General features: G+C 43.1%; 1 protein-coding gene across 1 annotated transcript in view; it reads left to right on the top strand.

Moving 5' to 3' along the window:
* LOC117737082 (dedicator of cytokinesis protein 2-like) overlaps window positions 1–25,603 on the top strand; it is a 90,608-nt gene that overhangs the window by 22,103 nt on the left and 42,902 nt on the right. The window contains exons 22-26 of the mRNA XM_034542728.1: window positions 4,848–4,956; window positions 5,314–5,384; window positions 7,529–7,635; window positions 21,109–21,251; window positions 25,361–25,456. Coding sequence (XP_034398619.1) covers window positions 4,848–4,956; window positions 5,314–5,384; window positions 7,529–7,635; window positions 21,109–21,251; window positions 25,361–25,456 — 526 coding nt within the window. The remainder of the gene's footprint in view (window positions 1–4,847; window positions 4,957–5,313; window positions 5,385–7,528; window positions 7,636–21,108; window positions 21,252–25,360; window positions 25,457–25,603) is intronic.

Here is a 25,603-nt window from a genome sequence, read left to right as displayed (position 1 = left end):
CTCGTCAACACTCTCCCTGTGGTTATCCTCCTTCCTGAAGAGGGCACTGTAGAAACTTACAGCATGCTGTCTCATTTCGGCCGGGTCAGTCGTCATCACACCATCAGGGAGGCGAAGAGACACCATCTGTTTGGTCCGAGAGACGGACTTCTCCAGGTTGAAGAAATAGGAAGTCGGAGCATCCATGTCCCTAACACTGGTGAACCTTGACCTGACCAAAGCCCCCTTAGCTCGTTCTCGTAAAAAAGAACCTAGCTGTTGCTTCTTCTGCTGAAGCCTGTGAGTGTCTGTGCTGGTGTTAGTAAATAAACTGTGCTCTAAAGCCCTTATCTCATTCCCTAGATCCTCAATGAGCCTTGTGACTCTTACTGTGGAGTGACTTGTGTATTGTTGAACAAAGACACGTATGTGTGCCTTTCCTACATCCCACCACTGACTCAGGGACTCAAAATCGCTCTTCTTCCCTCTCCAGATCCCCCAGAAAGCCTCAAACTTTTGACAGAAATCACTGTCCTGAAGCACCTGAGTGTTAAAGTGCCAGTGAGAACTACCCTTGGTGGTTGGTGAGGTGTGCACATCTAAAGTGACTAAGTGATGGTCGGTGAATCCTACTGGGTGAATGTGACTGTTTAATAATCTGTTGCTAAAACTATGTGAAATGTAAACCCTATCTAGCCTGGCTGCCCTAATGTTCCCATCCAACACCTTCACCCATGTGTACTGCCTAGCCCTGGGATGTTTGACCCTCCAAACGTCCACTACACCCGACTCCGCAATCACCTGTGACAAAGTGGTAGATGACTGGAGGTGAGGTTCCTCTCCTGTTCTGTCCACTAAGGAATCTATGGTGCAATTCCAGTCCCCTCCCATCACTACACACTCGTTCTGGTCACACTGCTGCAGGACATGTCTCAGTTTGTGGAAAATACCCGTTCTGTGTGAGCCCTGGTTTGGAGCATAGATGTTAATAAAGACAAACAAAATGCTTTGTATGGAGGCTCTGACCATCAGAGCCCTGCTTTTCACTATCTCTGTGGAGGAGATGATGTTAACATCCAGCCCAGGTGCAAACAGAACAGCTACACCTGCAGACAGGTTGGTCCCATGAGACAGGACATACTGGCCCCTCCACCACAAGCCCCAGTCGACCTCATTATGTGGGTCACTGTGTGTTTCCTGCAGGAAAACGATGTCTAGTCGTTTCTGTTTAATCATCTCTGCAGTGACCGCTCTCCTCTCTCGGTCCCTCCCACCATTAATGTTTAAAGACCCAACCCTCACCTTGTGCATTGAAATATGAAAAAGAAACGTGAAGTAGACAGCGAACAGTAACAGAAGTATTAAGTGCAGCACATCCATGACAGACTCACTTAATTATTTTCATCCTTTTTGAACTTTTATCTTTCTTCATCCCCCTGAGACCCGTCATGTATTTTTTAAGACTGTAGCACTTCCTCTTATCTAAAACCTCAAACCCGACCGCTTTCTGGATCGATGACACACTCTTCATGAACTTTTCCGCATCTGGAAAATGCTCTAGAACCTGCACCGATTTACCAAACGTTTCATCGAGGAAGTTGTTGATCTCCTCCAACTTGTACAGATCTCCACTGTAAACCTGTGACTCGGCGACAGAGACACAGTCGGAGTCCGTCTCGTACTCCATCTCCTCCTCCACAACACAAGCCGCTCCACTCACCTCTGGACCAGCAGCCTGACTCTGGTCAGGTTCACCTGTCGGCCCTTCGCTGCTGCCTGCTCCACTTTCCTTCCTCCCTTCCACTGCCAGTGCTTCCTTTACCTTCCTCCTTTCCGTTTCTCCACATTCTCTCCTCTCTTCCTCTGCTCCTGCCAGTGCTTCCTTCACCTTCTTCCTCTCCGTTTCTCCACATTCCCTCCTCTCTTCCTCTGCTCCTGCCAGTGCTTCCTTCACCTTCCTCCTCTCCGTTTCTCCACATTCTCTCCTCTCTTCCTCTGCTCCTGCCAGTGCTTCCTTCACCTTCTTCCTCTCCATTTCTCCACATTCCCTCCTCTCTTCCTCTGCTCCTGCCAGTGCTTCCTTCACCTTCTTCCTCTCCATTTCTCCACATTCCCTCCTCTCTTCCTCTGCTCCTGCCAGTGCTTCCTTCACCTTCCTCCTCTCCGTTTCTCCACATTCTCTCCTCTCTTCCTCTGCTCCTGCCAGTGCTTCCTTCACCTTCTTCCCCTCTGTTTCTCCACAATCCCTCTTCCCTTCCTCTGCTCCTGTCAGTAACTCCTCCACCTTCTTGCCCTCTGTCGTTCCACTCAGAACATCTGAGTTCTCCTCATTATTCTCCCCTCCACCTGCATCAGCTCCCTGCCCCCCGACCTGACTGTCAGTCTGCCCGCTGAGCCCCTCCCCGGCCGCGGTGGGCGGGTCCCCGGCCGCAGTGGGCGGGCCTTCGGACACGGCGGGCGGGTCCCCGGCCTCCGCGGACGGGTCCCCGGTCGGGGCATCGCCGCCCCGCGGGCCAGCGATCACCACCGGCTCGCCACTCTGCGGAGCCCCGGTGCTACCTCTCTCCTCAGCCGGTGCGTCCCCCGGCTCGGGGCGCCCCTCGGCCGGCCTGTGAGGACAAGCGTCCCGCTTGTGCCCCGCCCCCCCCACACTTAAAGCACTTGATGCTACCGGTGCTAGCGTATAGCATGTAGTGCCCGTCCCCGTGCTTCACCCTGAAGGAGATATCCAGCGTGTTAGACGGACTATTGAGGAACATTAGAACCTGTCTCCTGAAGGACTGGACATGCTTCAGCTTCTCGCTCTTACAGCCCAGCCCCAGAGTTCTGAAGCTACTCGCTAGCTTCCCGAAGCACTGCAGCTCGCGCTGCAACACCTGGTCGGGGATGAACGGGGGAACCCCGGACACGGTGACCCGGGTGGTGGGCACCGCCAGCGGGGACACCTGCAGGTAGACGCCGTTCAGCGTGACGCCGCTCGCTATCAACGCGGACACAAAGCGCTCCTCTTTCAGGAACACCAGCACACGTCGGTTCATCCTGGAGGCGGAGGACAGGTTACCGTGACCCACACGGTCCCCCACAGCCAGGAGAGCCTCCTCCACCGGGACACCCGGGTCGGGCTGAATCCGAACCCCATTTCTCATGGACGGCGTCTCAGAGGACGCCATCCCGGACAAGAAACACGGTTTATCCCCACAACAAAACCCCCCCCCAAAAAACCCCCCAAAAACACAAACAGACAACACACAACAACTCAATCACACAGTGAACTATGAAATAAATGAATTGTAAACAGTTTGAGAAAAATCACCAAACATTTAGTCTCAGCACGCTCTCACCACCACCAGCTTCCTCCAGAGAGAGAGAGAGAGAGAGAGAGATTTGACTGAAGGGATGGCAGAGGAATGTGTGTGTATGGGATGTGAATAGCAGCAACAAAGATAACCCAGTTGATTTGTGTTTAGTCAGAGGAGCATTGTTATAATCACTGCAGTCATTGCTTGTCAATGTTTAATTTAACCGTGTCAACATAATACTGCAGTAGTTTGCTGTATCTGTTTAACAGACTGCAGTCCTTGGATTACACGCCTGTGTACTGTTTTTTTTTTTTAAAAACTATTGAGGCAGTGTGACACTTTTGGTGTCACAGTCTTACAGCTTTATATAATTCTATTTTGACTTAAAGGTATACTATGAAGCATTTTCCTTAATTCAAAACACTGCACGCTCAGGTGTGGACGGGACTCTATTAAAACGTAGTGACCGGGTTACATCTCTGTCTCTGCCTCTCTGTCTTTGTCATGGATGCATGAAAAGCTGCAGGTCTGTGTGTCTCTTTTACCAAGAGTGGGGCATGCACAAGCAGAGCAGAGAGGTCACAGTTAACAGGATGAGGCGTGCCCTTCAACTGCATTCATTCAAAATACGTCAGTGCTGCACTTTCCCGCAAAGTTGTGTGGAAGGGCGTGATTATTTGTTCCTTGGAACCTAATCTCCATGAAACAATCAGAAAATAAGGTTTTCTTTCTTTGAATCACTGCTTTGCCCTAGGTAACACCGCTCCCTCTCTCCAATTACTCTCTAGCTTGCCTGACTACTGCTGTTCTCTCTCTCTCTCTAACTCCCTCGTTGAGCCAAGGTGGACGGTATTATTGAAAGAATAAGTGAGGAACTGCACCCTATTTAGTTGATGCCGCATTTCCATGAAACTACAAGAATCTAGGTGTAATTTCCCTTGTTGTTAGACTACTCTGCCTGCGTTGGCCCTTTTATGAAGATTACTACAAAAAACTTTATCATTACTAACTCAGAATCAATTTAAACTGTGATGAGAAACTACTGCATTATAATTTACATCCCATTGATTGAAACTCAGTCCTGGCTGAAGTGATGGAGGCAACAGATGATGAAAAGGACACAAGCAAAGGAAGCGAGTATAAGAGATGCTGTGAACTAAACCATTAATGTATTATCCAGCTATATATTCATCTAACACATTGAATTTTTCATTTAGTTTTATGTAAGGTAACTGACAAACCTTTTTTTATTGTATTACGCCACATAGTCTTTCCACATTTCTGTTGTTCTGGAACATAAGACTCTTTCTGTCTACATATACATCCAACTTGAGCTTCTTACCAGCCATCCTTGTTTTGACACTCAGTCTCTTATTGTCTCTCCACCTCAAATTATTCATTCCCTCTATTGTGTTTTCTCATTCTTCGATTTGTTTCTCCATACTTCCCGTCATCTCCCTTGCTAATCATGTCACGTCATTTTATCCGACGTCCGTCTGATGCTTTTGTCTTTCAATCTTTTTTTATTTTTCCTGCAGCATTTCCATTAATGTCCTCTTGCCCTCCTAGGCTGTATGAGGGGAAGGAGCAGGAGGAGTTTGAAGAGTCACTGAAGAAGCTTTTTGAGTCCATCAACAGCCTGATGAGAACAGACTACAACACGACTCTGCTGCTCAGGGTAATCATGCATGTTCACCCTTCACACTATAATGCACCACCTAGCACTCCTCTTTCGTCTCAACTTTAATCTCGATCCTCTCTTGCTTCTACTTCTGTTTTTTTTCTTTTTACAACTACCTGTCTGTCTCATCTTCATACTCCTCCTCATGCTCAAACATGCTCTTAAAATTATAACACACAAGTGGCCTTGTGAAACATTAAAAAAAAGTTATTTATTATTTTCTCACACTTCAATCTCAGGCTATTTAAAGGCAAAGTCACCATCTGTTCAACAGCAGCTTTCACAGGATTTTAAGACAGTTTTTTTTAACAGTGTTTACTTTGCCTGTGTGTGTGTGTGTGTGTTTGTCATCAGGTTGCTGCTCTGAAGTACCTGCCAACAGTCCTGCATGATATTGAGAAAGTGTTTGATGCCAAACTCCTCAGGTAAGCTTGCCTTTAAACACACACACACACACACACACACACAAGCACCTTATCTTTCGTCTCATTCAGGGACATTGATAGGAGACAGCTCACCTGAAGTTTTCCGCTTGGCTTTGTTCAGTGACCCCCATCCTTCTGTCCCCCACACATTACATCCTCGATGAGCCCTCCCTTCTTCATCAGGTGATAAACATCTCATCAAACTGACATATACACAAGGACACACACTCAAACGCACTTGGCGCCTCCTCCATATGTCCCTGAGTGAAACCATCAAACAGAAGCCATTTGAACCTCTTCTCTCGGGTTTATTCTGAGCTATATGAGCAATACAACAAACTTGGAATGGCTTGTTTAACCTCTCTTTGACCCCACATCAAATGGACAATACACAGTTTTGCACAGAAAAGGTCTTCAGTGTATATACTTCACCAGTTGCGACACGGTTTTTCAAAGTAGAAATTTCAGGCAGTTGATTTGTCCTCTTGCAATTCCACAACTAACATGGATCAAATTCTTTGTTATGGCCTTATAACTTCACCGAATGAAGAATTGAAATGATGTTCTCATGACCGGCCACATCGTATTTCATACACCCTCCGCCTCATGATTTCTTTTTTCACCTTTCTGTGACCTGTGTGTGCTGTTGTGAGTTTAAATTATCCACATCTGCCAGCTGAGTCTCTGGAGTGGTTCGATGTCACAAAGGTGCTACCTTTGACACCTGCCGCAAAGACACACACCAGCAAATACGCACATACACAGGTAGAAAGGTGATGAGGGGCAGAGCATTACAAAATCAGCACACATATTCTCCCTTTCTGTCATTTATTTTCTCTTGCTCACATATTTCCTCACCCCTATTGTCTGACTTATTCTACTCACAGATGCACAAAAATATACCTGAGCCATCTTAACTTGAAAGTAAGGTCCCCATTGCATTCCTGATAAAAAATGCCTCAGGCTGAGTTTCCAAAAGCAAACTGTGTGAATTACAATCACCACACAATGAAGTGGACACCAAAGCTTTGTCTCAGCTTCTGTATAGTCACATTCCTGCACTTTGTGAACTCACCTGTAGTGTGATCCGCCTCGTGGGACAAGCACAGACATCTTCGCCGATGCCTTGTTTCACTTGCTCTATGGTGTCCTTTGTATGTCTTTGGTCCTGTTCGGTCGTGGCATTAAAGCGATAGCTCTGTGTTTTGAAGTGGGGTTTGGAACTGAACTTAAAGCAAAGCTTATCTATGCTCTCTTCAGAGCCACGAGGTTTACAAAAACAGGAAAGATAACTTTCAGTTTAGTTCCCTGTCAGAAAACATTCTAAATATAGAATACGCTTAAACTCAATCTTAATGCGTCTTGGGCGCATTCGCACTTGTACTTGGAGCTGTCCACTTGTGATTGGATTGCCCAGGATGCATGTGAATGCCAGGTCTGAACAGGGCCTATGTGGGAATAGGCTGACATTTGAGGTTTTAATTAAATTCAGCTCAGATGATTAGTGGGCCTGATAAGTCTACACTGAGCCTCTGTGCCCCACTGTGTCTTCGTGCCGGTTTAAACACATCAACAGTCATACAAACCTTTTAGTTGTGTTTGGGAGCAGAGGTGCTGCATTTCATTATTTTATACTATTATTGAAAGTGCTTCTGCTACCTGTGTGGCCTATTTTAAAGAGACGGAGACAAAGTAAGAGAGAGACCAAACAATTGAGACAGAGGGTTTGCCATGCTCTGAGCATTCAATCTTCCTAAGTGACAACAGCGGTTGCAACCAGCCTGTTTAATTATTCTAAAATTGAATTTGGGACGGAGGATGACTCAAACCTGTGTCTTCATTAAAGCGTGTTTAGGCTTTGGATCATTTGTTTTCATGCTGCATACACATATTTTGCTGATATCTATGCTGCACTCTGCTTTTAGTGGTTGAATATGATGTTTAAACCTTGATTTACTAAGGTGTGTTTGTGTTTTTAATCGGTATTACGTATTGGGAATAATCAGTGTAAATACGCATTCACTTGTGGAAACTTATTTCTGATTATTTATTGTGCTCATTTTCAAGAAAACAACTCTGTTGCTCCTCCCGTATAATGATATTCCTGATTATTTATTCCACTGCCTATTGCTTTCTCTCTCCAGTGAGCAGCTGCATGACTTTTATTCCTGCATCCCTCCTGAGAAACTCCAGAAACAGAAGGTGACCTCCATGACTGAAATTGTCAGCAGCCAACTCTTCCAGAGACAAGGTGTGTCAATCTTTAAAGTTCTAGGCCTCTGCACTGAGCTGCTAACCAATAGTGGACTTAATGGTTGTGTGAAGAACCAATCACAGATGTGCACAGGTGTAATGGAAATGAACTCATTAATTTTCAATCTCCTTTAGAGAAAACAAATGTGATGTCGATCCACTTAAATGTCTTTCAGCATTTATTAAACTTGGAATAATTCAATTGAATGACCAGAGCTCCACCCCACAAATGGTTAGGAGGACTGACCCAGAAAGATAGTGAGACAGAGTGTTTTACATCTACAATTATTGATGAAATGTTTGCCCCTCATCCCCCCTGCCCACCTCGCTCCAGTAACAGTTACACAGAAGAACACTAACGATAAATTTCCACCACATACGGTACCAAACTAATGCCTACTCATTCTGGGTGAAATCCTACAGAGCATTATTTGCTTCTCACTTAATGGTTGAGATCATATTAAAAAATCTATTATACAGTGAGTAATTCCAGCCCAGCAACAGGACTGAGCACACAGCTGTTCCCACTGTACTTTATGACCAGTAAGGGTGTCTTTTGCTTCAAAGGTTTTATCTTGATACAGAACAGGGGATAAAAGTGTGGTACAAACTGCAAGGGTACATCCATTCCCTGTAGGGCAATCCACTAAAGTACTTTGGATAAAAGCATCAGCTAAATGGTGAAAGGTTATACGAGAGTTTATGCATTAATGCTGTATTTGCTTTACTGATACATACACACACGTTCAAGTCGATTTCATTTATACAGAAATTACGTGTCTCATCATGTAACATAATCAAAACATTTTGAATCGCAAATATTTGCCGGATTTAACATATGTTTTTTAGGTTTAAAAAAATAAAGGATACACCGGCTTCACGGTTATCTGCTGTTTCCACATTCAAATAAAAGACAACATGGATATTTGTGAGTAGTTTGCCAAACACTCTTCCTCAGGGGCTATTTTGAGATAAAGAAAGCAATATGGACTTCTGCTGTTGATGCTGGGACAAACTATTTCAGTGCTGCTATGTTCACCTCCACTGACATTACAATCAGTGCAATGGACCCCAGTCAGTTCCCACCTTATTACAATCAGCACAAGAGGCACCAATTAATGTCATGGTAAATGTCAATACAAGTCACTCTTGCTGAGATTAAACAGTCATGAAATAAATTCGACGTGAACATATATTTGTAGCCATTGGAAAAATCTGTTTTCTTTGGTCCTTGAGGTGTTGACATCCCTGATCCGCCCAGACTGAAAACTTCCTTGAACCTTATTGCAAACAGAAAATAACTACGCCATTCATGCCTCAGTAGGTGTTGGTGGTGAATAAAGATAAAGGTTATCCATATTAATGTGATTCTTCTGCCAAAAGAGAAGAGGTACTATCGCCTAATGCTTGAGGCATATACGTACGACAGGAAGGTGTTTTCAGAGTGCTGCAGTTTTTATGCCATTAATGTGTCACTTGTCAGACCATGCCTAGTGATTTCACTAGATTTGCCATAGTTGCCAGGGACACATATTTTAATCTGTATCATACCTTTGAAATCCAGTACACGTCAATGAAAACGCACTCCCCACCAAGCTGAGTCCACCCCCTACCGCTGTTCAGCCCTATTATGTCCGTCTAATTTGCTTGTAGCGGGATTATAAGTGGTGGTTTCCCCTGCAGAGGACCACATTCTGATGGATAGAGTGGGCTAATGTTTTGCTGGTGTATAGACAGAGTCGATAAAGAGGATAATCGGGCCTCTGCAGTGCAAACTGAAGAATTGGAAGTAGGCTGTGAGTGATTGCGGGAGACCAAAGTTCGTTCAGAACTCCCTCCGAGTGGGACTGAGACGGGGTGCATGCTGGGCTGGGCCAGACAGATTCAGTGACTTCATGGACATTGCAGGTTGGCTATGAGAATGCATTCATGCTCACATGGAGTGAACACATTTGTATGCATTTGTCTCAGAGAGACAATGACACGATATCCAGGCATGAGTGTATTTGTGCACGTCAGTGTTTGTGCAGCGCTGCATGCTAATAGGGTGTGTGCACCGCTTTGGATGTTGTTTTTTTCCAAGTGTAGCAGTGAGTCCTCATCAGTCAGTCGCTGCCAGCCAAGTCAGTGGCCGGTCCAGAATACAGTCCTTTGGTATTGATCCGGGCTCAGATGATTGATTCCCCAGGGGCGACGACGACAGGCTCGGCCTCTGGCTAGCTGTCAGCGCGCTCAGGGTCGCACTCTGTCACCAGGAAAGGAAGGGAAGAAAGTGATGAAATAAACAGGAGAGGGAGCAATGGGGATGTCAGGTAGAAAAGAGAGAGCATAATAAAGAGAAACAAAGCAAAGTAATGTAGTGTGTCGTGCCAAAATGTGACATGTCCGTTTTGGCAAACCAAATCCACTGAATTATCAATCATTATGTGAACGTTATTATTGTTCCTCCACTAAGAGGAGGAACAAGACTGGGAAGAAAGGAAAGAGGGACATGATTGGTAAAGTTGGGGCAGGGATAAGCAAAGGGATGCGAACGATGGATGACAGAGGAGTGGAGAAGTGACAAAGGCTGGTTAGAAAAAGAAGGAACAAGGGATTTGAGACGGATAAAGAGAGAGCAGAGAACAGGTGGATGGTGGTTCGTGCCAACAGGAAACAAAATAGCTTGGGGAGAGTGAAAAATAGAATAGTTTGTGAGAGAAAGAGCCTTGTTTTGCTATTAAACAGCCTAGAAGTGTTTAAAATTTTAAGGCCTGCTCACACGCAATCTATCAGCAAACCTGCATTCCCCCTCTCTTCTCCCCCCATCCTCTGGCACTGTGCTTATTTATTTATTCGCTCTTTAATACATTGGTCTATTCCATCTCAACCCCTGCCTCACCAAATATGCCCTGACACTTGGTCTAATTGAGATGCATTTTAGCACTGGGATGCTAATCAGAGGGATTGTATGCTAGGGTGTCATTTGTCCAGAAGGCAAGAATGCAGCAGAGCTAGATCAGATATTTATAATGGTTAATGGCCCCCAGTGTCCTATCACCGCTCTGCAATACATATTTAATAACCCTACCTGACTGTCTGTCTGTGCAGGCCTGCCAAGCACGCTCACCAGGGAAAAATGTCAATGCCAGTGTAGGAGAGGTTAGATGATGGATGAGAATTGTGTGTGTCCAACTTGCTGATTTTGCCTATCCATGTTCTTGGCTTTCTCATGACTGCTTGCATCCATGGGCAGCATTTGAAGGGGTTGGAAATTATATTTTCTCTTACGCTCCTAGGATTAAGTCTCTTGGCAAGCATATACTGTATACACACACAAATATACAACATGCACAGATACGCATGTGCATCCTGTTTTATGGGTTAATCTGGTTTTGAGACGAAATTCAATTTACGAGGCGCATTATGGCTCAATTTAGACAAATTACAATGCAGTCAGGCAATCGCTGTGACAGATTGAGAGCATCAACACTGATAGAGGGGAAGAACGAGAGATCAGGGAAAGCAAAGAGCTGAGGGAAAGAGGGATGACTGTCATTGTGTTGGCCCCCTCATTTCCAAAAGCTGGCCAAAGTCCCCAATTCAATCCACTAACTCTCTACATTTTCTCAGCCAGGACGCCATTTCCCCTCCTCCATCTGTACAGCTGTAGGAAAGGCTGCAGTCCTGTCACTCGTCTTGTTGGACATATTAAACGGATTAAAGGAAGCCCCGTTGGCTTTGGTGTAATGCTCTTGTAAGTTGAGTTGCCCCAGCAAGGTATCTCTGTAACACTACATGAACATATCCCAGAACACAGAAATCACAAATGCTTTTAATGTGTCATTCACATCAATCCATATAAACGACAGCAATCCCATTGAATAAATTGCTTGTGCTTTACTGCAGTGCATTATACCGCATTGTTCACACCTATGTCTATATTTCCCTCGCTGTTATTACTTAACAGATGCATGTCAGTGCTTGATGAATATGGGTGAGTGATGTTCTGTACAGTTGGTATTGTCAGGATTTAATCAGTGTTGAGTGATCTTGGTTGTTCCCGCATTCTCTACCAATCAGCATTAGTGACAGGTCACTTTAGGCCCCAGTTATGGGGATACTGAACCTGATTTTCTACATCTGGCCTGTAAGAGAGCTTCAAATGACTGAGATATTACCCTGTAACCTAGGATTTGGCTATACATGTGGATTTATGTGGTCTTAAGTAAGATTAGGCTGAGTTTATATCTAAAACTAAATCATTGTTTTCAAGCAAATGCCAGTGTTTTTAATAGTGAAAATATGGTGTGTGTGATACAGTATATGTGTGAGGGTTACCCTAAGGGTATGCAAGCCCCACAAACAACCTGCATTTATTGTTATGGATTTCTCAAAGCCTTTTGCAAAGCAGCTAGTTGAGCTGTAATTTCAAAGCTGTCAGCTTTACTGCTGCTCAGGGTGTCTGGGTATGTAACAGGTTGCTTGCTGGCCCAATAAGCCCTCATGTGTCCATATGTTATATCCCTAGTTATATAGACAGTTATGTGAATTGATGAAAAAAAAAAAAATCATATGGCTGCTGTATCTCTTAAAGCTGTCTGAAATCTAAAGTGCTTATCTCCGTCTTCCACTCTGCTCCTTGTGAACTACAGTATCTTCACTGCACACCTCTTCTATTATATCTCATATTCACTTCTCACTCCTCTTCTCTGTCCTCTTCCCTCATACTGTGTCTTGCTCTGATATATTATGTTATGCTGTGTTACATTACAAAAAAATGCTCTGCACTTGGTTTGTCTTCATTTAATGTCGCTGCAGCCACAACCTGGAATGAACTACAGAAATCCTTGCAACTACAGTCCTACGTCTCCAAGTCGGCCTTTAAAGCCAAGATCACGGACTTGCTGAAAGACGAATGCAGCTGTTTCTTAGGCTGTTAGCATGTTGGTTTCTCCGCTCCTTGGCACTTTTTAACCCTGTTTATTTATTTTCCTTTCCTTTCCCTCAAGAGGGTTTCGCCTCTTGTCAGGCCACAGTTGTAAATAAGAATGTGTTCTTAATCCGTTTCGCCTGGCTAAATAAAGGTTAAATAAAAATAATTAAAAAGACATTACATCCGCCTTTGTTGCGTCACATTCAGATGCATGTCATGCTTTACTGTAACTGTAATGGAGATCACGGTCCAAACACCAGCAAAAAGTGCCCACCATGCCTGGTGGAATGTAAATGAAGCAGTGGCGTGTGTTTGACAGCACAGTCTGCCACATGTTAGCTGTGCTTACTGTAGAGCGGATGGTTGATGGTTTCAGAGGGTTGAGAGAGAGGGAGGTAGTTTTGTCATTCATTCAGAGGCTGCAGTTTGGGATATTGTAGATGAAATGCTGGAAGAAAAGAGGGATGGATGAGACTAATGGAGCAAAGTGAATGGAGTTTAATTATTTTGGGAAATGCCTTTGTCTCACACTCTCTTTTGGTCTTTCATATTCTGATCCATGTTTGAGTTGGTTAACTTCAATGGAAACTGAATGCAGACAGGGACATTAGAGGGACACAACAGTCGGTGTATCGAAGCACTTAGCCACTAATTCATTTCGTACAGGTGTGAAAGGAGTTGAATGATAACCAGAGATGGGAGCTACCTGACAGAACAGCTTGGTTTGGTCTGATTGTGTTTTTTCTGGTTACAGAAAAATAGCATGTCTTGGACTGATTAAAGCTTCCTGATCCCTGGTGGGACGCTGGGTCATCAAACAGCGGCAGCAATATGATTTTGAATTCGATGGCATTGAAGATATTACAAATTATTTCAACACTTTAGTAAATTGGAGATGACATAAAGAAAATGGGAATAAAGATTTGAAGATTTGGCATAGGTATCACAATTGTGCTCACCCTATTATTCAACCTGAACAAATACAAAGCAGGATTAAAAAGATTAAATCAGATATAGGCGTAAGCAGAGCCTGCAGTCTCCTGTTGGGGGACACTGATAATTAGCCCACCTAACAGTCAAAGCAGTAACATGGTTCACTGCAAGCCATTGATCTGCCTTGGTTAAATTTATTAAAAAATCTGTTGCAACTAATGCTACAAACACTCTAATTGGTCAATCAATTAAATAGTCATATGGAAGATGAAGCTGGGGAGGAAGGCACAGGCAGGGTGGCAATTAGTGGGTGACTCCTCGACAGTGACTAATATAGCTGTTTGAAAAACAGGGTAAAATAAATGAAAGCTAGATCTAGAAGCACAGCTCAAGGGATAATCTGATCAGGTATCAACAGTATCTAGTTTTTGTTGTTCTTGTTTTAGTGCTAAACATGACAACCATGCCCACTGGACTAATGAGCAAATGTCAGCATATACATGGTGTTATACATATACATTGTTTGCTTGTTATAGTAAATTCTGGTATTTTTTAGTACGTGTGTTTGTGTACACTTGGAAGAAAACGTGAAGAAAAGTAATTATATTCAAAACGGCGCCATTTGCTGTGATTGTGTTTACTTTGGTTTTGCTGACGGTATTTGTTCTGTACAAGTTCTCATCAGCATCATAGCAAAAATCAAAGTGAAAAAATGCACTTTTGGGCATCATCATATATATATAATTCACTCTATCATTAGTAACCTATGTCCCTATCGCGAGGGCATTCAATCACAAAGGCAAGATAATGTTATGCATTTCTATGAAAGCAATATCATCCCACTAAACCATTTTGAGGCAGCTATCTTGTATAAAATTCATTCGTCAAATATATTTTGCCACCACACCATAACAAACCAGCGATTTTCAAAAGAGGGAGAAGTGAGGACGGACAGTCGCAACCTAAATTCATACGGACAAAATGTACAGCTTTGAGTTTTAAAAGGGGTTTGAAAGACGGAGCGAGAGGGAACAAAATGAGGAAGAAGACAAATGAGGGGTGGAGGCAGAGTGGATGAGAGGAGACACCCACAGTGACACAGAGGGATGAAAAACCTGCTGAGAGACATTTAGTCATCACCAAGTGGGAAGACAGTTGGCGTGGTCCCAACCCCTCTCAACCGAAAAGATTTACTTGTCTTTGCGCCGCCAAACCTCCTCATTATCATCTTTTCTATCTTCCCGAAAGCGAAGGATGACAGAAGAGAGACGGATGGGGAGAGAGAGGAAGACATTTCTGATTTACAGGCTTCTTCGAAACTGAGATTGCATCTCATTATCATGTGCTATAGTTGATTGTGTTTGGCTGTCAAATGAAAAACGTGAAACAGAGAGGAGATGGGCTGGCTGCTGAGCCATCAAAGCTACTCTCTCTGTGTGGTTGTCTGACCGCGCTAGTGGCGGTCTGCTCTCACAAACTTAGTAACCCAAACGCATCACTGTGCTCACACAAGGCACAAAGAGATTCTAACTCTTCCACATCAAATAGCAGCGAAGCACCAAATCGGATACGAAAAGGACAGTTCACACATTGGTATTAATAATAAAAGCCTGAGATATAACAGCTAGAATAAATAAACACTTACAATTGAATATAGATGAGTAGTTTAAGCTCTGTCGGTGTGCACTCTGAATATGTTGTGTCTTGTGCATCAGCACCTGTGTGGATTTCTGTTTATTTGAACTAGTGTCTATAACGGCACACGGTTAAAGCTAGATGAGAAAAAGTTAAAATGCATCCCAATGTTTGCTCTCGGACATGGATTTCCATTCAGTGCCCGTTGGCGAAGCTTTCTTCCACAGCGTGGCGGGATTGATTTACTCCATTGTTGCCCCACAGGATAAAACCCATGACATGCATTTAAATCACACAGGCAAGTGGAACATAGAAACATAGGTGTGCATAGGAAAGTGAAACCATCGGTCTGTTCACCTATGTTCATTTTAGTATGTCAATTTGTCCCTTTTCCTATACAAAATGGCTTGTAAATTAGTAGGTTTCAGTTCGTTTTACCGCCACCCATCCTCAGGCAGCATCTCTTTTTCAGCTGCTTCTTTCCAAAGCATCTGCTAGCAAGCCCGATCAAACAGACCTCTGCAAAAATGGTTTACAGTTATAGGAACAGGGCCAGGAGTGGGGTTAGAAACTGCCAATCCCAGAGAAGGATGCCGGATTTGTATGGAGCCCGAAAGGAAGTTCTTTGGCTCAAGCCAGAGCAAATCTAGAGCACATGGCACATGTAGTACTGTTCTCTACTCGAAAAAACAACAACTAGAAAACAAGATATGTAGCTTGTGACAACCCAAGACTGGTCAGACTAGTTTATATGAGTTTCAAACTACTGATATTTGACCTGAAATGTTGAATTGGAGAAGCAGAATAATGACGGACAGACAGAAAGACAATAAATGGGATTCAAGAGGAATGTGTGAAAGGACACGTAGAGGGATCAACAGAGACAAGAACCGGATGCAGAAGACGGAGATTGCATTATGCAGAGAGAACCAGGGAGCACAAAGAATATAAATAACAGATAAAGATAGTGGGGGGAAGGAAGCCACCAGGAGGAGTGAGATGAGGATAAGCTGGCAGAAGCTTCAGCTTTTTACAGATAGTTAGGCCAAATAAACATTAATAAGTTTAAGTCAAAAAAATAAAATCACTGCAATGACCTCAAGTGGCTCCACTTGCAGTATATGCATTATCTGTTAAAACAATAGTAGTTGTCCGAGGCATCCACCATGTTTGATTGGACCACTGATGTGATCCGCTGTGTGGAAGCATCATTTGTTTGTTAAAAAGAAGAGCACTTTCTCATTTGTGTGAATGAACATATTTGTGCATATCCTTTGTTGGTACAAACACACCTTCTTCACAGAGTGCACGGTCAGCCACTGTGCAGTGCCCCAGAGCAGGCTGTAATTTCAAATGCCCTCTTAAAGAATGACCTCGACCCTGTGAGCTGTACGCCACTGTAGCTGATGTTCTTACAAGACTGAAAGCCCTGAGGACCACAGTACAGTTCAAAGAAGTCTCTGAAAAGCTTGCGTTCAGGCTGAAGCAGCAGATATTAACATTCCTGATGTTATTCCAGGTCAGGCAAGGTGCAGAGAAATACCTGCTAAGTTAAAGGCACCGTTCCACATTGGGGACAAAAGACTATCAGCCAGAGTCTGCAGAAGCATTGCCAAGGCAGGCTGTACTTCATCATTATATGCATATTCAGGAGCTCCAGAGGCATTTTGAAGGGAAAGGAAACGAAGGTAAACGAGCAAAACGGACAATTCACACCCCGACAGATCTGTCAAAGTAGGAGGCTGAAGATGAGCTAGCTATTAGGGTGCTCATGGTTTTCTTTAAGGTTTCTGAATTTAAAGATGAGAAGCAGCTGCAGGCTTAACTAAAGGTGTTTCTCTCTGCATACACAATCTCACAGGAGAGCACAGGTTGTATAGGGAGTATTCAAAAAGCATGAGACTGGTTGTTTTTCCATCCCTCTTCAAATTGATGTAATATTCCAGTGTCAGCACGCGCTGTAGAAAGTACAAACAGAGTTGTGTAGATTGTGTCACTGTTTGGACCATGACTTTGAAGATCTGTGGTATTATTCATAAAATCGGAGTATGTCTGCGTCCTAAAGTTGTCGTTATTTAGAAAACCACAATAAAATAGTAAATCTCTGTTATGTCTTCTTCTCGGTCTAGGGGATATGTGGGGGGGGGGACAAACACATGGCAGTCAAAGAATAAGTGAAAAGGAGTCAAAAGTAGGAGTAACTGTTTCAAATAACATTTATTATGACGCGGTTTAACACACAACCCAACAGTTCTATTAAGTGGGAGAGGTTGGGACAGTTGTGGTTGTGCCAAACAAAAGAAATCAAGAAAACAAAACTAGACCTGGCTAACTTCTAGGAAAGAAACAAACAAAATGGCTTCACCTGCTTATCTAACAAAGTTCCATCAAAACAATACAGAGGCAGCACCAACCAAGTCTAATGTTTTATACACAAATACCTACGTGAGTGCACAAATGTACAGGGTACCCCAAACGTACCTACTGTCCTCAACCTCCCACCACAAACCTGCACACCTAGCAGTGTCAGTGGGTACACCCCTGAACTCTTCAGGCTTTCTCCCTTTTAAAACGGGGCCCACTCAGCTGATTGGCTAGCTGGCCTTCTGGAACCCAGGTGCAGCTGGATTGGCCTGTACAGGTGGCCACTGATTGGCACCTGGAAGGAAAACATGGAGGGAGGGGAAAACACACTGACACGTAACACGCTCTTTATTACCACTCTTTCTATCGCTTTTTCTTTTCAACCAAGGCAAACTGTGTGTTGGCTGAGAGGACAGATATATATAGAAAGTAAGACCGATCATACCTTACTCAAGACAAAATTGTGCACCTACAAAGAAAGGTCCTTGAAATTTACTATTGTGGTTATATTTTCATTACGTGTGTCTCCTTATACAGTAAAATCAAAACGCATGCAACAGTATATACCCTTTTAAACCCCCCACCTGCTCTCCATATCACATTATCTCCCCTGAACATGTTGCACCCATAAATACCAACTTGGTTTATTTCTAAGATCAATAGAAACAAGAAAACGGGTAGCTTTGGGGTCATTTAACCAGCAATGGAGTTCCCCTCAGATTCAAAGGTACATCCAGAGCCCGGCAGATAGATTCAAATATTGCACACCCAACAATTCTGCTATAAAGCACAACCCATTGTTTTCTCTATCTAACAAGGAGAACGGATGAGTTTGTTGTTTCACGGATAAACACATTTATCAGGGTTTCTATTCAAATACAAAGCCGGCAGCATCTAAAACACTGTCTTGTAAGGCCACAGACCAGGAGGCCTCCCTCTTTTTTTAATGGACATGTTTGTGTCACATGATGTTATTACATTTAAATTTCATGGCACTGAGATACTACTTTTGCTTGAAATTTCTCACTGAAATATCCACCTCCTCCCGTTTGATTTCCTCTACCCGTCGAGGCCCCCAACCTCCGTCTCTTCCTCTGTCTCCTTTTCCGCCTCCTCCCTCCATTTCTCTGAGTCATTCAGTGACTCATGCATTTCCCCATCTCTCCCTCCCTCCTCTGTCCTCTCTGCATGTTTGTGTGATGGAGTGAGTGTTGTGATGAGGGTCCACTCAGCAGGCGTATGAGCCTGGCTCAGTTAATAATGGGACTAACGAGCATCAGCCTAAATGAGCTTTTAATGTGCTCTGTCAACTTGCAGCTACAAGAGAGGAATGAGGTGTGTGTGTGTGTGACATCTTAAATGAAAAGTGAACCATTGTAATAAGCAGAAGGTTTAGCTCTGCATTTTCTGAGCCTCTGGGGAAGACAGCTTTTTATTTGGATGAAAATAAACGGAAACTTAAATCACTTTAAGTTTGAAATGACATTTGTTTTGTTTGCATTTGAGAACACATGGATGAGCAACAACTTTCTCCAGCTAAACAGTAGCAAAACTGAAGCCCTCCTTGTTGGCACTCCACACCAGGTTCAGTCATCCTCCATAACTCACCTCACCTTCGATGGTCAGGTCATATCCCTCTCCTCCACAGTCACTAATCTGGGAGTTAGGTTTGATCCTCACCTGACCTTTTAATGACCATATAAAACACCTGTGCAAAACCTCCTTTTATCATCTCAAAAACATCTCCAAACTCCGCCCCACTTTAACCCTGTCAGATGCAGAGAAGCTTGTCCACGCATTCATCTCCTCTAGACTGGACTACTGTAATTCACTCTTCACTGGGATCACTGGCAAGAACATCCAGAAACTACAATACATTCAAAACAGCACTGCCAGGATCCTGATGAGAGTCTGGAAATATGAGCACATAACACCTGTTCTCCACTCACTCCACTGGCTCCCTGTCTCAACCCGGATTGACTACAAAGTCCTACTCCTCAACCCATAAATGCATGAATGGACATGCACCTCCCTACCTACAAGAACTCATTACTCCCCAAACCTCTACCCGCATCCTCAGATCTACAAACCGCTCGCTCCTCCGGGTCCCCAACACCAAGCTCCGCACCATGGGCGACCGGCCTTCTGCTCAGCAGCGCCGCGCTTATGGAACAGTCTCCCTGACCACCTGAGGGCAACACAGACACTGGACTCTTTTAAGACTGGCCTAAAAACCTTTTTATTCAGGAAGGCGTTTTTGAGTTGAGTTTTATGACTTGTCAACTATTCCTTTTTTTAATTTTTTTAATTTTAACTATGTACTGGCTCTGTGGCACTCTGAGATTATTGGATGAAGAGTGCCTTTCAAATAGAATGCATTATTATTATTATTATTAACACGGATGCATAACACACAAAGCACAGATGAGAAAGTGAAGAGACTATTGCACACCAAATAAAGTTATGACAAATAAATAAATATAAATACAACATTGATTTAATTAATTATAGCAATACAGTAAAAATGTAAAACAAAACAAACATTGATAGGTATGATGTTTTACTTTTATTCCTCCTTTTTAGTTGTATGTATATAGTTGGATTATTCTCCAAACAGCAAATAAAGTTCTGTTTATTTGTTTTTCATATTTGGATCTCCCACACAGTATGCCATTAAACACCAATGATAGTCAGTGTGCATGAAGCACATCAGTGTGCATCAGTTATTTGGTTTATCTGGATGGCAAGCTACCAATCTCAAAGTTATTATTAAATACGCAATAACCTTTTGAGAAGAGTATGACACATTCAAAAAAGCTTAAGTTTATGTTTACTGCTTTTACACATACTTTAATTTACTCAGGTCTGCTTGAACTCTATTTCATAACAATACTTTTGCTACTTTAGTCCTTCAGGGATTTTCTATAATTCCTCAAATGAGGTTGGACAATCTCCGTAGAAGATTATGACTATATAACAACCATTAATAATTTATGGAGTGCTTTGGCACCGGGGCTAAGTAATAAGAGATACAATCATGTGCACTATTTTTAACTCCAGATGTCTCAAAGGAATAATCATTTGATTATCAATTACTCAACAAGAGTTCCCCTGTTTTCGTGGATTTTGTCGGAAGCTTCGACCAAATTAACTAGTGAATTAGTAAAGATTAGGATCAATCAGAGAGATATGAGAGAGAAAACACTAGGCCACGGTGATTGATGCGTTGCCTGTGTGTCTGACGGAGCCATGCATGGGACTGTAAATAGACCCTTGATTGATATCACTCCATTGTGCAGTCTGGGGTTAGGGTTGACTTTCTTCTTCAGGCTGCGGTGGCATCATTACTCAACGCTGTGTGGGCGCAGCTGTCTCCATAGGTGCTGCACCAATTGATGTAGGCGTCCAGGGTTTTGAAGGGTTTTTCATAGAGAAATCACATTATTGTGCCCGTTGATGTTTGTGTTTACGCATCTGAATGCATTCTCATCTTTATGGCTTTGCCTAAAAGAAGTAGATAAAACATCACTCTTGCATTTCTCAAACTATCCGATTGTTCTAACAGACCTGCTTATTTAAACCTGACCGTCATCTTTAACCACCTGTGGTTTTGTTACTCTCCAGAGTGCCGTGATGTGTTGTTACCCATGATGCTGCGGGAGCTGAGCGGGGCACTGGCCAGTATGGCTGACGGGCCTCATGATGAGAGGAGAAATAGTCTGGAGCTGCTCAACAACATTCTGGAGGTCCTGAGCAGGGACAATGTGGTGAGACGCACAGCACATTGTATATGCTCACACATGGCATTGAATTGCATTCTGGGAGACTGTTTCAAATTCAGTGTTGTGTTAACATATATCTATGTTTTTGACAACCTAGTCCATGCTGTTTCATATACCGTAGTACGACAAACTGCCAATCCCAGCTTCTATTAATAACAAGTTCCTATGTATTCCTTTCTCTCATCTCATGTCACCTAATTTGTTTTGTTTTATTTATTTACAACTTCTTTGACTTTGAGGTGGTCTGTACAAACATCATCTGTAGATTAGCACATTAGCTGTTTGGCTATGCGGTTGCAGTTTCCACGGATATTATCAAATACCAGTGGAAAGCAAAATCAGACACTAAGTGATCCTCTGAGGAGCACTTAGTGATCACTTATCTGATTTTGTCTGATTCTGATGAGCAAGCAAAAACACCAGTTTAAACTTTTATGTCGACACAATCTGCATACTTAAAAGTATACGTAGGTCACAACAACACCTTCTTTCAAAGCATTTGTATCTCCCCCAGGCGTTAATGAACCGTACAGCAGTGGTCTTTGCACTCTCCTCAGTACACGTTTCAATATTTGGAAAGTGTTAGGGTAAAAATGATCCAACCCAACTCTTGCTCCGCCAGATCTCTGTGCCACCGCAGTGCAACCAGTCTCTTAAAGAGTAAAGTAAATAGCCTTAAGCTGTTTGGCCTCAAGTCTTGCAATGAAGCAGGCTGTGACCAACAATAACATCGGCGTGGTGAAGAGTGATCTCTCTGCTTGTTGGCCTGTTGTGGATCTGGACAAGAAGACTCAAGTAAGAAAGCGGAAGAGACAAAATTGTCATGAAAGAAGTTAAGAATGGAGAAAATGATGTCAGAGCAGCGGTCCCCAAACCTTTTTGCGCCACTAACCGGTTTCGACAATATTTTCACGGACCAGCCTTCAAGTGGCACCAACGCTAAGGCAGATGTATCTGGTCATTTTTCAAAATAAAAGATATTTCAGACTGTGATAATCAATTAACCCGCAGTCCGGTGGTGGGGACCACTGGGTTCGAGTACATGAGTCTTTCACAATCCAGACTGGCAACTCTTAATGCTGGACAGCTTTTTGTAAAACTCAGACACAGTTGTTCGTAATGAAAAGCTACACACACACAAACACGCGCACGCACGCACGCACTCACACACACACACACACACACACACACACACACACACACACACACACACACACACAGATGTGTTTTTTGTTGTTGTTAAAGTAAAGGCCAGAGAAATGAAAACAGGAGGAAAACAGTGACTAGAGGATAGCAAGGCAGAGAGTTAACAACTAAACAGATGGAGGTAAATGTTTGTATTTCATAGACAATAATATTTTATAAGAAAACAATGCGGGTAGCTGTAGAGATGACGCACTAAAATTAGCCCGGGTAAGGTAGAAAATAGAAGAAGAGGTGATGACAGACTGTGTCACCTCTTTGCCCTCCATCGCTTATTTTCTGCATCTTTTCTCCTTTGTTTTTCACCCATCTCTTCATCTCTCTCTTCCTCGCTCTGGGTGGTACCTGATTAAGCCGTCGCACCACAGATGTCTCCAAACCGGAGAGAGATGAAGAAAGAGAAGCAGAGATGGAAGAGATGACTCCGCAATAGACAGATGCTCATGTCTGTGGGAGAGTTTGTGTTGAATGCATAAGTAACTTGTATGTGTGTGCGCATGTGTGATAAAGAGACGGTGCTAACAGTCATAGACGAGAACACATGACTACCAAGGCAAAACAAAACGATGGGTTTCGTTTCACATCACGTCGCCAGTAGAGATGATAAACCAGTCTGGCTTCAGTTTGGAATGAATAATCAGCATTGTGGCTCACCGCTTCCTGCTCTGAGACAACTGTCTGAGAAACTTGGAGAAACTGCCAAGTGGAACCTGAAATAACATATGCACTTATTTAGCTACCGATCCCACTTCTGGCTGTTTGTCTACAGCTATATTCTAGCTGCATATGTATCTCATAGCCAGAGAAATCATCCAAAACCAAACAGCATTCTGGTTAATGGGTATCGCTGCGTTGACAGAGTGGACATGTGGCAGGCGTATTTACATGTTATGAGGCTGATTTTGAATACGTTGAACATTGGGAGTTCCCTTTCTTTTGTGCATTATTACACACACACACACACACAAAGACTTCCAGGCATGCATGCCCACATTGTTATTTTGGGGCCACAAAGCAGAAGTGTACAGTTGTTTATCTCTGTGGGCTGTGGTGAGCTGGTGCATTCAATGTGGTTTAATCTTGCCTCCGTGATTTTCATCTTTCAAATCATCTGCCGTCAGGCCAGCCCACACATGCACACACGTACAAAAGAGAGTGCTTGAAACTTTTTTACTTCTATTTTTTTCAGACCTCCAATCTTTGCTTTTATGCTTTACTGATCAGACAAGGACACATAATTACACACGCACACACATACACACACACAGACATATTTAGGTCGGATTATGCTCACAATGTTGCACACACACGCACAGATGCTCCCTGTAGCCTTTTTGCTAAGGTATGTTTGGATGCAGCAGATGCTTCACTAGTGAGTTACCTCCAGGCAAGTCTGAGTCAGCGTCGTGTGTGTGTGTGTGTGTGTGTGTGTGTGTGTGTGTGTGTGTGTGTGTGTGTGTGTGTGTGTGTGTGTGTGTGTGTGTGTGTGTGTGTGTGTGTGTGTGTGTGTGTGTGTGTGTGTGTGTGTGTGTGTGTGTGTGTGTGTGTGTGTGTGTGTGCGCCTGTGTGTGTGCGCCTGTGTGTGTGGGCGTGTGTGCTTTTTGAGAAAGGACTTTGTGCTATTTCAATGTGTCATTAGTCAGACCTCATTTCTCTAAACTTTCACTCCACACAGGTCATCAAACAATTGTATTTCTTATGTTGCCTTATTAGCTAACGCAATGTCTGAGATGTTATGCCATTAAAGGCTTTCCTGTCATCATGTGTTGAGAGGCTTCTGCATTCCAATGTCAAAGTAATACAGATGAATGATTGCTGAAAAGGTTCAAGCAGAGCAATACATCTAAATAATATGGCTCACCAAAATGGAGAGAAAATCCTTCTTGTTGGGTCATCATATTCAGATATAAAGATATGTTTTAGTGTCTCTTAAAGCACCTTTAGTGATCCTCACATTATATCGTCATATATTGATATTATTTATGAACATGATTATGACATATTTGATGTAAGATTTCAAAGGATTTGAATGTTGTTATATCACCACAGCTTACTTAGATGTAATTCTCAATTAAATTATCAGAAGATATTTGTATGCTATACAGAAGATGTATCTCTATCTTCTACTCTTAAGTTTTAAATAGTAAAAATAAAGAAAGCTTTCAATAGGTGAAACAACCAAAATGTTCCGGTCTTAATGTCTAACAGTTGTTGACATGGTATTTTATTGATATAGATTTCCTGACATATTAAATATTTGAAACAGGAACTGGTCTGAACACAGATAGATAGATACCTCCCCTCCGCCTTGTTTGCCGCTGGCCAGATGGAGAAAAAGAAAGATGACAGAAAAGTGTCTTCAAAAGGAAAGATAGGAATACAAAAGCAGGTCTGCACAAAAACAATCCACATCCACGTGCCTTTGAGGTTCAAATGTCCACACCGAAGGCGGTTAACTGAATGTTCTGGCAAGGCTCAACCTTTGATCAGCGAACAGACTTTCAATTTCAGATGCAAAAAAAACTTTATTCTCTTTATTGTTTCATTTGATCTGCCAATCATCCATTCAGAGCCCCGGTGAAGCTTTTGGACTGTGTTTGCAAACTTGGTTGTTTTCTCAGTGAGGAGAGTTCGCTGGAGGGAAAACAGCTCGACACACAAAAGCTGACGAATCTCCAAAGTTTTGTCGAGAAAGAAGTTCTGAGATGTTTGTCAGAGCAGCGGCAACAATATGATGAACAGGATCGGATTCTGTTCTGCTTCTGCGTGTGTTTGTGTGCTTTTACACCTGAGACATTCTAACATCATCTGTTTGTTTGTCTATTTTTTTTTCTCTCCATCCTTCTTTGACTTTCTCTTTCTCTTACTCCGCTCTCTGTCTCTCTTTTTAGGGGGACACATTTCAACATATCCAGGACATTGTGGTGTCTCTGTTGAGGATCATCATCCGGACAGTCATCACAATGGGTCGCGAGCATGCTCTAATCGTAAGTACATGCTACGTTGCATAAGCGCCGTAAATGCCTGTCTGAGTCAAGCATTGCAGAATCTTCTTTCTTGTCTTTTTCTCTACTGTCTAAAGTAGATTTGGAAAGAAAACCAAAAGCCAACCCCGTATCCACTTCTTTCTGAAA

The sequence above is a fragment of the Cyclopterus lumpus genome, chromosome 10, assembly GCF_009769545.1.
Source record: "Cyclopterus lumpus isolate fCycLum1 chromosome 10, fCycLum1.pri, whole genome shotgun sequence".
Classification (NCBI taxonomy): domain Eukaryota; kingdom Metazoa; phylum Chordata; class Actinopteri; order Perciformes; family Cyclopteridae; genus Cyclopterus; species Cyclopterus lumpus.
Note: the sequence above shows the minus strand (reverse complement) of the source record. Positions and strands in the feature narration are given on the sequence as shown.